Here is a 13943-nt window from a genome sequence, read left to right as displayed (position 1 = left end):
ACGGCGAATTGGCATATTCGTATATTCAGCACACACAGATGCATACAAACACAATGCAGGACAGCACAGCTCGGAAGCGAGGACCACTTCATTGCCGTTACTGGTTTCCCATCATTGCCGCAAAGGGAGTCCCCTGGCTCTGCGACTAAGGGGCTGGATCAGCGCCCCGACACGACCTTGTCGTGTGATGTGTGCACTTCTCCGGCGAAGTGTTAAGTAGAAACATCCAGATTGCTAAGCAAATGGGAAAAACCAGCATGTTTTGGCCGAAGTGTGCGGGAAAGCCCGTGACAAAAAAGAGCACCTGCGCGTTTGCAATAGTGCGATAAAACCCCGCAACATTTACAAGCAATATCGGAGTTTGTGTTGTGTAGAAATTCGAAATCAAGTTCAAAAATATTCATCTAGGAGCCCCCTACAATGGTTTTGAATGTGAGAGGAGGCTATGTGTGCTTGTGTAGTGCACGAGTGGTTCTCGCGCGTCGGTGTGTAGGACATGTGAGGAGGAAGTGTTGAACGGTGTATGGAGTGTGGCGGGAGTGACATAAGGAGACGGTAGTGTCGCCTCGAAAATATTAAGTGTATTAATTTCGTGTGGCCTATCCGGAGCCTAGTGAGCAGGGCTTCCTCCAGGCGAGTGTTTTGTTGTGTGCTGTTCCTACGTTCGAGTCGTGGTTTAATGTTGCGCACGTGCGTTGCGCTTTGGCCCCGCTCACGTTGAAGAAATTGCTTGTAACTGGAGTTGAGTGCATAGGTACGTCTGGAACTGGACAATGAAGATGACTGCGGATGGGTAATAACAGTGATTGGTTTGCGGCAGTATCAGTTATACCGTTTCCATGGATACCTGAGTGTCCTGGCACCCACATGAAGATGATATCGTAATAATGTGGAAAATATGAAAGCGTCTGTCCGGTTTGCGCTACGACGGGATGAGATGTATTGCGGCTGGAGGCTATCGCTTAGGTAAGTAGGCGGGAGTCTGTACATATGACGGTTTGTTGTAGACTGTGTCTTGATATACGGCAGGAAAGAGCAAATGACTAAAAACTCGGCAGTATCAAGACTATGATGATGAGGACGCTGTTTGAATTTATGATAGCTATTGCATGCAGGCAGCTCATGTGCGGAAGATCTCCCCATATAAATAAATATATATATATATATATATATATATATATATATATATATATATATATATATATATGGAGGTCGTGCTCAGTTTTAAACTCCGTCATGAGTGCGTTTGCCTTCGCGGGCGTGACGGCACTTTTTTGTTTTCATAGAGGAACCAAGTGTTGGGGTCGGGTGGAGTCAGTACGGACGTAGTGGTGGTGGCGTGAGGAACGCGTCAATGTGTGGCAGGTGAGGCTGCTGGTATGCGCGTGCTGGACTCGTGTGCTGGTTGCGATGTGTGTGCGCAGTGCAATGGTCTCTGTGTGAGCGGTCTCCTGCGCCCACCAGTTTGCCGATGATACCCGGGCGTGGTGTGTTGCAAATTGCGCGGCGACCTCTAAAGGCACCCCATAGTGCTGGTTGTGGACTATGAGGTTTGGGATATGGCAAACACGCACAGTCACATGACACGTGATTTTGATGGATGTTTAATTTAGGTCGAAATAGAAAAATAGTGGCTTCTGATTTGATTTGACCTGATTCCTATTTTCGATTATTGACATTAACCAGTACATAATATGAAGAATGGATTGGCGCATAAGCGGAACGCTTCAATCTGAGCGCCTCTCCTAACAATAACCAGATATGGCCGTCACCGCCAGGGAACCCACGACATACCGCCCACTCGCCCGATCCGTAATCCGACACGGGCCAGGCGCCCGCCGCCACTCCAGTCTGTACATATAGCCGTCCCGATGGCGGACGCCCGGCCCGGCAACGCCGCCCAGTGGCCCGTCTGCTGCCCGCGCCCGCTGGAAGTTATCAGGCGAATCGCTTGGTATGAAAAAGAAATGTTTGGAAAATTTTTGCTATGTGTTGCCCATTGCTATCTTGTAAACCGCTACCTCTGATCTGGCACATGCCGCACATTTGAATTGTGTTCCAAACAGCTGTTATGCACATCTGCGAAAAAAACATAATGTATATAGAGAAGACAATACTTTTAGCCTTATTCTTGGTAGAAGAACCGGGAGAATGGGGAGAGAGAGAGAGAGAGAGAGAGAGAGAGAGAGAGAGAGAGAGAGAGAGAGAGAGAGAGAGAGAGAGAGAGAGAGAGAGAGAGAGAGAGAGAGAGAGAGAGAGAGAGAGAGAGAGAGAGAGAGAGAGAGAGAGAGAGGAGTGAGTGGCACCATCTCATGCAGTGGCACCACTCCGATCCAGCCGGTGTCATGCAGTAGCACCACTCTGATCCAGCCGGTATCATGCGGTAGCACCACTCCGATCTATCGGTCACGTGCAGTAGCACCACTCTGATCCAGCCGGTCTCATGCAGTAGCACCACTCAGATCCAGCCGGTCTCATGCAGCAGCACCACTCAGATCTATCCGGTCTCATGCAGTAGCACCACTCCGATCCACCAGTCACGTGCAGTAGCACCACTCCGATCTATCCGGTATCATGCAGTAGCACCACTCCGATTCATCCGTCTCGTACTCCTCCGTTTGATCATAACATGGACGCCCCTGGTCATGGCGGGACCCCTCGGCGACACCGCTGCTGCCCACCATATACGCAGGACATATCGGCCGTTGGGAGATGGAGCCTTCTAATATTTCAGCGCGGGCAAAACGGTATGTCCGCCCACCCTTCAATGTGGACCGCGCTAATGTACATCGCGATGTCCAGTGCCTGACGTTAAGATGTATGGATGCCCACTCTACCCATCCAGTGGCTGTTGACCTCGCTGGTGGCCCCACCACTGTTGCCCGCTCCCCGACCGGCACCGAGCCGCAAGTGCTCCAGCGATGGGGCGGAGGGGAGGGGCATGGTCTGACGGTCGCTGTCCTGCCAATGTCGCACGTCTGCACATAAGCTATGTCCCGTTCTGCTCCTCAGAAACTGGGCGTCTCGGCGGTGTGCCACCAGCGCGCAGAGCCGGCGTGTTCTGGTCGATTTCCCCCTGGGGCGCCTCCGGCACCCGTGTCCGTACTTTGTTGGTCTGAATGGTCTTAATGGATCCAATGTAACAATCCAGGAAAGCTCTTTGTAGATGGCACTGCCCACCAAAACCCCACACGTCAGCCTCTCCGTTCGACCACGCTCTTGACTGAGCACTGCTTTCACGAAGTGCTGCCTTACTTTGATGATCTGTATCCAGCTATTGTTAAACTGAAGTGCGACGGACGAGAAGTGACGTCATTCGTATAAACTCCCCTACGAATCTTGTGATTGGCCATTTATCCTCTGGAGTTAGGCCAATGTCAGAGGTATTTTTCGGGTGTGTCATGATTGCGCAGGAAATGGATCGTGGGACTTAAGCTTTGCAGGCCGTGGCTACGTAATTTATTAAAATGTGCTTTGGCGCGAAGAAATTTGCGTTGTTGGCTATCAGACACATGTTCAAGGCTGTAACTGTCTCTGGCTGGATTTTTCTGCTATACATCACCTGCGGCAACCCACTGCCGAAGATTCTGCAATTTGATGCCAGGCCGAAGGACGTTATGTGATATATGTGAGGCGTTCATATGCATGACATTAAGCTCACATTTTGTGGGCGTGCTCTTCGACCCTGTTAACAGCCTTGGCCCAGAAGGTCCAGTTACTTCTAGGAAAGACGCCAGCAAGCTTCATTTATGATGGCGGACGATACAGGTGCGGACCACCCGCTTCCTTGCACAAAAGCAGATCAAATAGTAAGGCGGATCAGGGATAGCAGACTGAGCTGGAGTCACAGGGAAGCCGAGATGACGAGAACAAGGAGACCGAAATGACGAGAACACGCGCATTTGGTGCATCCAGTTGTGCATCACCAACGTTAAAGAACACAATATCATCGATACGCCATGAACCCTTAGTGCTAATATGATCAATATAGTCACTGGTGCTGTAAAAAGGGGCGCGACGACGCGCGTCCCGTTCCCTTAAAAAGGAATGCAAGCCAACTTTATATACCACACTCGTTCTATCTCATCCCGACACGCCTAACTTTAGGTCGTTGCCTACCCAATTGCACAGTTTTTGTTTCAGGCGACAATAATGATCTTCAACGGACTTTATCGGACGGGAGACAAGTGTTCTCACTTGCATTATCTGTAAACTTGAAAACAAAAGGGGATTTGTCGCCACTCCCCCATCGTCGGATGACTGGCAGTTCGTCTGAAATCGATTGCTTTCTGGTCACCGGCAATGACCTGTTTGTATGCAATCTGTAATCGATGGCCTGGAGGTTAAAATACATAGCGGGTGCAGGGTTGTACCCGCAATCACGCCAGCATGTGCAAGCATGTTTACAAGAGCCGACTTCGCCGTTGAAGACAGATTGCACGTCCTCTGGATTATCTCCCCCCGCTTCCGATGGCGTGCACATACACAATCATCAATGGTGAGTCGTAAATGCGAATACGAATCGGGGGTTCTTGATTACAGGCTCGTCAAACACACCACCCACAAGAATGGCCTTGTTTGGTACATAGCGCCCATATTAAATTATCGGAAAGATGAATGATCGGGTGTCAACCTCTCGGCTCCCTGGTTCCCGCACCTTCGTCCCTCTTTCACTAGAAGTCGTAGTGATCCCTGAACGTTCTCAGTTGCATTGCAAAGGGATCTGTGCGCCTTACATCTCAGCATTTGCCATATTCGTGCTGCTCGTTTCCACTAATCGTGCATGCACTTGTAACGATAATGGATGCAAAGATTTGATCTGGTCCAAACACTGTTGTTCGAGACTATAAACTCGCAGCGCAGATGAAGTCTAGCTTGAACTCTGCAGGACAACAAAATCCGTGAAGCTTGGCATTTAGCTCTATTCAGTCCAGCACAATGCCGACAGCTGCCAATTTCAGGAAAACTGTTTAGTCAATGTTGGTTGATAATAGCTTATGATTCACTCACAATGTCGAGCCTAATTCAGCTCTGCATTCAGGGAACCTTCCAGAACTCTTACCTGTATTATCTCTGAATCGAGGACTGATGTGACTCCATGTTTGACGCATATTCCCCCACCACAATTAGGCATAGTTTATGGTTATCTTGTTTACGGTTATTTGTTTATGGTTCTAGTTTATCGTTATCTGAAATTGAATGGACACGACATGATCTCAGCTTGAACATCTCTTGCAAGAAAGATCTGAGCAACTAGCTACTATGCCGAGCGCGAAAAGAGGCGCCCCCAATCCCTGATATTTCATGCTGCCACCCTATTGGTAGAAGCCCTCTGGTTGATAAGTTCAAAGACAGACTTGTTACAACAATCATTTTTTAACCAGAGTTGCACTTAACATGGTCATTGCGTCAATGTCAATGCGTTTGCATGACCCACCTAACGAGTCTTTGAGAGCGTTCGAGAGACCTTTGGAAGATGTAGGAAAGATTGCACCTCAGCAACAAATGAGTGACTGCAGCGCCAACGATAAATTATGTTCTCAGACATTGTTTTTTGCTTAAAGGGCTGATACTAGCGTCGTATTTCGGACTCTTACTTTCATGGAAAATGACAAAGTAAGCTGGCGTAGAGCTCTGTGCCTTGGAAGCGCTTTCAAGGTAAGATTTAACTTTGGCTTCATGCCAAACGTTTTCCAAGCCCCGCGACGTCTCCCTGGGGTTCAACGGAACGCGATATTTGGAGATATGTATACGTTAACTTTTCATATTTGGTTGACAAAATAAATCAAGCCGGCATTGACCGGGGCTCAATCTTCCATTTCCCATCTTCATCATCATTCAAAAACGCCTTAAGGTCTTCAGAAACGGCTTCTTAAAAACGCCTTAATTTAGAAACGCTGCGCACATTTTTAGTTCTTGTTTATTGATAACGTGTATGCCTTGTGTCAGAATGACAAGTATAAGACCATGCTGGATCAAACGTGACTGACGTCAGAGAGATGTCACGGTGTCATCATATTATCATGTCAAATGTTCGCCGATTTTTTTGACAAAAACGCACAGTCGTAGACAAACTGACACAGAAGCCAAACGAAAGAAAATACTTCAATCTGTTAACGGGGAACGGAAACGGGCAAGGGGAAAGCCAAGTAGTCTATCATTCATATACTTTGTCGTTGTTTTCATAAATACCAAAAAAAAGTTACGAAAAGCACATCCAACAATTTTTGGCCTCAGACTGAAAATTGTGAAGACATGAAAAAAGGCGTCCTAGATACGACTATGAAGGATTTGTGCGCAAAGTTTCAAGCAATTCGCTTTAACCATAACCAAAGTGCATTGCACCGCATGTTGCCCGTGCCCAGGTGGGCCCGAGCCCGCGGCGGTGGGCCCGAGCCCGCGACGGCGGGCGGCGTGGCTCAGGTTTGCGGCAGCGGCGCGGTGACGGGGCGGCGGAAGCGGTTTATCAGTTTCGCGCGCAAACCGACGACCACGTGACTGGCGGCGAAGTTGAAGGGTATCAAGCAGCGCTGATGGCAGGACGGAACCATCGAAACAACGCTAAAATCGATCCAACCCTTTATTCACCACCGAGGTCATCCATTTGACCCTAACCATAGACAGTTTATGAACAAGTGACATGTCTCCATCATCTGTTTGACACCCATAATTGCAACTCGGCTCTGTTATTTTGCGTTGAGATGGTTCAAATACGACGAAAAGAAGGGATCAAAATAGACCAAGATTTCAGCTCCCATTTTCACTGCACACGACCTCCGTTCCGAGCCTAGTACGGCGCGCGCGTAACACTGGATACCCTCCTGCGTAGCATTTTTGAACAGAGCACAACAATTTCACACCATGAGATACACCTCGAAATGAAATGCGTTGTGGGAGCGTCCCGATATTTCAAAGTAATATTTTTTAGGATTTGATCTTGGCCTGTGATTTAAATACGTACCTAATCGTTGGTTTATTGTGTGGTCTAAGACTGCACCCAATACCGTTATCAATTACAATTTGAATGTTAAAATTCGGTTCTCCCGTTCTTGAGATAAGCAGAGAAGGAGGGGGTAAAGCCGCCCCCTCCGGTCAATGGTGCTCCGCTGATGAGCTCGGTCAATGCCGGGTGAAAACATGCAGTGAATTTCGTTACGATTGTTTGCTCACAAGAGAAGCGAAAGGGCGACTCTAAATTGAATCGTTCCCCGAAAAACTGGTGCTTCTCTTCGTTCCTTGTGTTTGTCCATATGATGTTTGTCGCCCCTTCGTCATTTTGTATTCAAAGGGAATGTTTTACACTCGAAAATGCTTAAGCAGTCGTCAGACAGGATGAGATAAGTTAACTTAACACAACTGGTCTAGTTTTAAGTGGAATAAACTGTGCTAGACAGCACAGCTTCTCTTTTCATTAAACATGTTTCTCAAAACGTCATGGTTTGATTACGTCATCGTACCTTGTACAACATCGATTAAGACCCAATTGACGGTTGTAATATCTGAAAACTGCGCTCACAAACGCCAGATATGAACGACTAAACATTTATATTTTTTCCTGGCCTTGATCGGGACATGGCTAATGCAATAGGAAAATTTGACAACCGTTTTATGTCGTCACGGATACTTGCGTGACCTTGAAGTAGTCTCCCCTAAAAAGCATGCACATCGTTGCGAGCATTTAGTTCAGAAACTAGATGGGTTTAGGTCGTAAGAAGGGGAGGACTGTGAGCTGCACCAAACGATCTTCACGGTGACTATCTCACTTCAAAATAGCCTACATAGTGTGAAAGACTCCCTTAAGGACATGTATAGATACACATTTTGTTCTGATTATATGACGTTTTTTACATTTGCTCTTTACGTTGCAATATTACTGAGCAGATTTGACTTTAAAATTTCCACAAGACCTCAGCAGTGCATACCAGTGGTGTGCCAGCAATGGAGCCCAGCATCGTCAGCCTCGCACTGCGCGAAGGCCCCTGTATGGAGCTGTCGATTGCCTGTTCCGCATCGGTTGAGGCCGCCAAGTTATTCTTAGGTACGAGAACTTTCTTCCGTTCTGAAAATCACGAAGTTGGCGGACATCTTCGACAGACTTATCTTAAGTGCAGCGGTCCGATGACGGCGGCGGAGTGGCGGTGCTCTTCCCCTGACCCGGAGCGGCGGGGGAGCGGGGATGGCGCTGTCCGGCCCTCCCCGCAGACGCTTGCTCCCGGACCCACCCCGATGTTGGGTGCCGGCGGGCATTCTGACACCACCAGTTGGCTCGCGGGTATGCTCCGCTCGCGTCGGATGGCAACGACGCCCCCCCCCCCCCCCTCCCCTCGCTCAGCATTTTTTTTCCAGTGGATGCCGCTGGTTTGACCAAACCCATCAGTTTTATGTTCAAGATAGAAACTTGTCGGGAGACATCTGGGAAAAATGTCCGTTTACCTGGGCGTTGCGCCTAGAGATATGTCATACGCTGTGATGATTCTGGCGCGGGAATGGAGAAGGATGTGTATTTTGATATCATTTCACAGTGTCCAGGGGAAGCGGGCTGCGGACATCTTTGTAATGGTCTTAGCCCGTATTTTCTCCTCGGATGCATCTGTGTAGCTGGGTAAAATAATGTGATCGTAGGTAGTTTGAGATTCCAGATTACAGCAGGATGGAAAGGAGCCTTCGATAGGTTTTCTGCTGGCATGGTTATCAGAACTATCTTCATTTCGCATTGATAAACGTGGGAATACAATTAAGTCATCCCATCTCACCGCTGTGATATTAAGATTTCTGGTTGTCTTGTTTTGAGAGAAGCTGCAAAATCTCGAAGAATTACGGAGGGTATCACGGCAGGAACATATTTATTTTCGGCCGCCCCGGTACCGCTGTACACATATCGCTGTCCTCCCTCGCAGCGAGAGACGGCAAAAAAGGACAATTGAAAAAAGATACAAAAAATCGCCAAAAGGGGCACCTCTCTCTGGCACGCGTCTTCCGGTTGCGTGCTGAGGCAGTGTTCAACTCCTGCACAACGTAAGGGAATTGACAGTGCTGAACAGGCTTTACAACTATTTACTCAAGTTTGAGCAATATCTGTTTCCAAGAACTAGTTTTCAAACGCTAGCGAATACAGAGCGCGGAATATTCCGCTGCATGCCTAACAGTACGACATTTCAGTCACAAAATGAAATATTTGAAATCACTTCAGCGAACCGTAGAACCACATGTGCTTCCATCAGTTTCGCCAGACGCCCCATGGAGAAACATATGGATGCTTCAGGTGGAAGGTTGGGAAGGTGAGATTAAAAAAGAAGTCAGTAGATGAAGCGGAATTTTCTCTAAATGTGGAAAGCACACATTTTGAAAACAGAGACACAGAGTTATGCGGTTACCAAGAGGGAAACCTTAAGAGAAGTAACATACGTAGGATGACATCAACATCGAAACGACATTTCGCCGATGAGTGAATCCACAATGTTGTTATTCTCCGCTTTGACAGAAACGAGGCCGTAATGAGCGGCATGCATAGCCGAGAAAAACAATCCACACTGTGCTAGACGGGCGTGGCCAGCAACTGTTTGATTCCTTGGTATTAAACACGCTAAGAGAACTACATACACCGAACTGACAGAGCGGGTAGGGAACTCTATGTGAACTCATTTGTGCCAAGCATGTAGGTGTTGAGGAAGCGATATTGGGGTTAAATGAGGTCAAACAGGGTCAAACTCGAGATCGGCATCATTATCATTCGAAGTCCACGCGCGATCAGCTTTAACGTAGATAACGTTTTTCTAAGGAAAAAGGCATATCGGGGTCATATCAGGTAGGTGACTTCATCTGATCATTTGAAAGCTTAAAGTGATTAAACTCTTTTGAGATTGTTTTAATGTTTGAAATTTCAAAATGAACATGAAGAACTACCCTAGATGGCATGTCCCTCTAGCAGAATACTGATCAATGCCATTTAAAGCCCAGCGATCTCCGCTGACGTTGAATAAGTCAACTTAGATGGTCTGTTGGTCATTGTGATTGAGGAGTCCAAAATGAACCCAAATACTGCCCCTTAAAGCAAGTTTTCAGCAAAACATGTTTAGTTTGAACTCGATCAAACTTCCATAGCTACACAAGGTCAATGCAATTTTGCTATTTTCAGTTAAGTTGTCTCATCGTTTAAGAAGCGACTTGAAAGCTGTATGGCTTCGTGTAACATTCTGTTGTCACCTGAGCTTGAAATATTCCCTAAGAATTGCGATTTTTGACAACTGTGGCCTGACTTTAGCCTACTATAGGGGAGGATATGCTTATGCTGCATACCACAAGACCAGCCATTAAACTATTTAACGATTTCCAGCTGTCCAAAGTTGCATGTCGGCACGCCCCACAGGTTTAGATTTATTCTGGAAGAACAGCAGGAGGGCAATCAAATTACCCGCATATCCGCCCGAGCCCATGTTAAAGGTCACAACACCTTGGTAAAGGTCACAACACAGCACGTCCTCTCACCGTGGCCCCGCTCCATGCATACAGCGGTCGGCCGTGGCGGGGCCGCGGAGCATGCCGAGCCAGACCTGCCGACCAGCTGGGACCGACGCCAGCTGGGACCAGCGGCTCTGACCCGGCCCATCCGCCGTCGGGAGCGGCGTGACCTACGTCCCAGATGTCCTCGATGTCGGCGCCGGCGAGCCTCTGTCGTGTCCCGGGTGATACCCACGCCTAGATCCGCTAAGAATCCCGACGAGTTCCACGCCCAATCACGTGCCGAGTCCCGTTGGATCCCGTGCGGAGTCCCGGGCCGAATCCCGTCCAGCGACATACCCGTTGCGCCGAACGGCGTCCGACCTGGTCCCCGGATGGAACGGAGGTCCCTGGGCGGAGCGGCGGTCCCCGGGTGGAGCGACGGTTCGCGGGTGAAGCGGCGGTCCCTGAGCAACGCTCTCATGGTCCCTGAGAGCAGCGGCGGTCGTTGGGCGGAGCAGCGGTCCCCGGGTGGCGCTCGCCTGATTCCCGGGTGGAGCGGCGGTCCCCGGGTGGCGCTCGCCTGATTCCCGGGTGGAGCGGCGGTCCCCGGGCGGCGCTCATTGCCGGCTCATTACCCCGGGAGGTCGGCAGAGCGCGCATTATTCCCGACCACGCGGCCGGGACGCCGCGCCGGCAGTCTGGCTGCCGCGAGCTATTTCTGCTGGCGGCACTCGTCCGACTGTTATTGAGCGAATGCCGGTCTTTACCGGCCTTGGATGGAGCTTGTCACGGGAGGAGACCACATGAGCGGTGACGAAGGGTACTGCGACGCGCTCGCGTTTGTGAGCTAACTTTGTCACGATGTTTTACTGTCTCTCGTGGATCTGGCATTAAACAGATTTACTCTACGTCCTTTGAGCTGTCTCGACAGATGCGGACCACGTAGAGAGTGGTGCGGACACGTCAGTCGTGTTCACGTGAATGCGGCTCGTCCGTCGCAGTCTGCCGCCCTGACAGCAGCCGTCGCTGGCGGGCATCGCCCGCGGCGCTGTCGAAAATAGCCGCCTGCATCTCTGGCAGCGGCGAGACCGGGTGCGTCGGCCTTCTGTCCCTCCCTCTCTCCATCGGTCATCAGCGACGACGCGCGCATCGTGGATATCTGCAGGCGGACCTGGTGATGGATGCGTCAAAGACGGTTCATAGTTGCGAGTATCTTCACGGACAGCTGCAGTTTCCGCTTCCCATTCAGGCAACTCCGGCGGCCAGTTCTCTCACTGACAGCGCCAATGGTGGTGTTCTCAGAGACGGTCCGGTAACGTTACTAATGGTTGTGACCATACAAGGAGATGCATCCGACACATGTGCCCAGGTGCTGAAGACGCATATTCCGCAGATGGGGAGCATGAACTCTCCGCCTTGTCGCCGTCTCATCATGCGCCTCATCCCCACGCCCTGCCACAGTACTTAACCTTTAGTCAGAGGTGCTGCGCGTCTTCCGAGCAGAGTGACCGCCAGGCAGTGACCATTCGCCCAATCAAATCAGCATCAATCGCGCTGCCCGCGCGGCCAGTCCTAGTTATTGCCCCACATCCGACGGGAAACGGAGCGCCATAAGACGAACCGTCTCGGAAAGACGGCGATGGAAAAGTGGAGAGAGAGAGAGAGAGAGAGAGAGAGAGAGAGAGAGAGAGAGAGAGAGAGAGAGAGAGAGAGAGAGAGAGAGAGAGAGAGAGAGAGAGAGAGAGAGAGAGAGAGAGAGAGAAATTGACCGCGCGCTGATATCGTGCCCTGCATCACCTGACCACGCGCTGATATCATGCTCGGCATCACCTGACCACGCGCTGATGTCGTGCCCAACGTCACCTGACCACGCGCTGATGTCGTGCCCAACGTCACCCGACCGCGCGCTGATGTGCCCAGCGTCACCCGACCGCGCACCGTCCGTGTCCCCCCAGGACGTTGCACGTGTCGCTGCTGATCATCACCTGACCGCGCGCCGTCTGTCGTACGTGTCGGTGCTGATAATCACCTAACTGCACGCCGTTCGTGTCTCCAAAGACGTCGTACGTGTCGGTGCTGATAATCACGTGACCGCGCGCCGTCCGTGTCTCCCAGGACGTCGTACGTGTCGGTGCTGATAATCGTGGCGTTCAGCTTGGAGCGGTACCTGGCCATCTGCCATCCGCTGCTGTCCTACACCATGGCCGGCCTGCGCAGAGCCTGCCGCATCATCGCCGGCATCTGGCTCGTCTCCCTGCTGGCTGCCACGCCGTTCGCCTTCTACACAAACGTCCACTACTTGGAGTTTCCCAAGGGTGAGTGGTGAGGAGTCAGGGCTGCACTTCCTCTAGTTTCCTGGGGATGGGATGCAGGGAGCGCTAGGTTCCACTAGCTCGGGCTCATCAAGGTGCGTGTTGAAGAGTGGATGGAAACATTGGTGTGCGCTAACTCGTGTTCCCTGAGGTGAGTGGTCACGAGCAAAGTGGTCCCCCTGCTCAGGTTCCCAAGGGGAGGCTAAATGAAAACGGACATTTTCATCCTGTGCTCGACGGCGGTGAAACAAATTGAAAACCGGGCGGATATCCACGTTCTCCACTGTACAGGTCGTCGAGCACGTTGGCCTGAGCTGTGTGGGATTTCCCGAGGGTACGCTGTGCTTCACAACGTGATGAGACCTGTGCATTTCTGCAAGAATGGAACAAGCAGTAGTTCATTAAAGCTGTTGAGCACACAGGCTTAAGCCAACGCACACAGTCAGAGCGTGCTTCGCGAAACAGCAGATCTCGGGATTCGGTTGGTCGGTTGGTTTCTGTGGTTTTGTGACACACTCAGCAGCTGGGCTTGTATGATGCCGCCTGCCGCTCAGCCCGGCGTTAAAGGCGGGCACACTCAGCAGCTAGGGTTGTATGATGCCGCCTTCCGCTCAGCCCGGCGTTAAAGGCGGGCACACTCAGCAGCTAGGGTTGTATGATGCCGCCTTCCGCTCAGCCCGGCGTTAAAGGCGGGCACACTCAGCAGCTAGGGTTGTATGGTGCCACCTGCCGTTCAGCCCAGCGTTAAAGGCGGGCACAGTCAGCAGCTAGGGTTGTATGGTGCCACCTGCCGTTCAGCCCGGCGTTAAAGGCGGGCACCGCAGGGAAGCGAGCTTCGCATTTCCGGTTTCCCAGATTCAAGTTTCCAGAGTTAGTGATTCAAGTTCCCAGAGTTAGTGATTCAAGTTCCCAAACTTAGTGATTCAAGTTCCCAGAGTTAGTGATTCAAGTTCCCCGAGTTAATGGGACCATTGAACTATCGATACGCCAGACGTCGAGTCTAAGCTTTAGTCCCGCTCGTGTAATGCGTTCAGGCAGGCGCTCGCAATCATCGTCATGTAAAGGCCCGGGGATAAAGCGGGCAGGCCACCGGTCTCGTCCCATGGAGATGGTAGAAGTCATGGGTTCGATTCCCATCAAGCGTCAGGATTTTCCCAGCAGGCAACGGAAACGTTTTTTGAGAACATGGTA

The 13943-nt window shown here is 50.6% G+C and overlaps 1 protein-coding gene across 1 annotated transcript in view; it reads left to right on the top strand.

Moving 5' to 3' along the window:
- Positions 1–13943, top strand: part of LOC119107076 (neuropeptides capa receptor) — a 93268-nt gene that overhangs the window by 19006 nt on the left and 60319 nt on the right. The window contains exon 3 of the mRNA XM_037230435.1: positions 12556–12755. Coding sequence (XP_037086330.1) covers positions 12556–12755 — 200 coding nt within the window. The remainder of the gene's footprint in view (positions 1–12555; positions 12756–13943) is intronic.

The sequence above is a fragment of the Pollicipes pollicipes genome, unplaced genomic scaffold (assembly GCF_011947565.3).
Source record: "Pollicipes pollicipes isolate AB1234 unplaced genomic scaffold, Ppol_2.1 Scaffold_6686;HRSCAF=7923_pilon_pilon_pilon, whole genome shotgun sequence".
NCBI lineage: Eukaryota > Metazoa > Arthropoda > Thecostraca > Pollicipedomorpha > Pollicipedidae > Pollicipes > Pollicipes pollicipes.
This window is presented reverse-complemented; position numbering and strand designations above follow the sequence as displayed.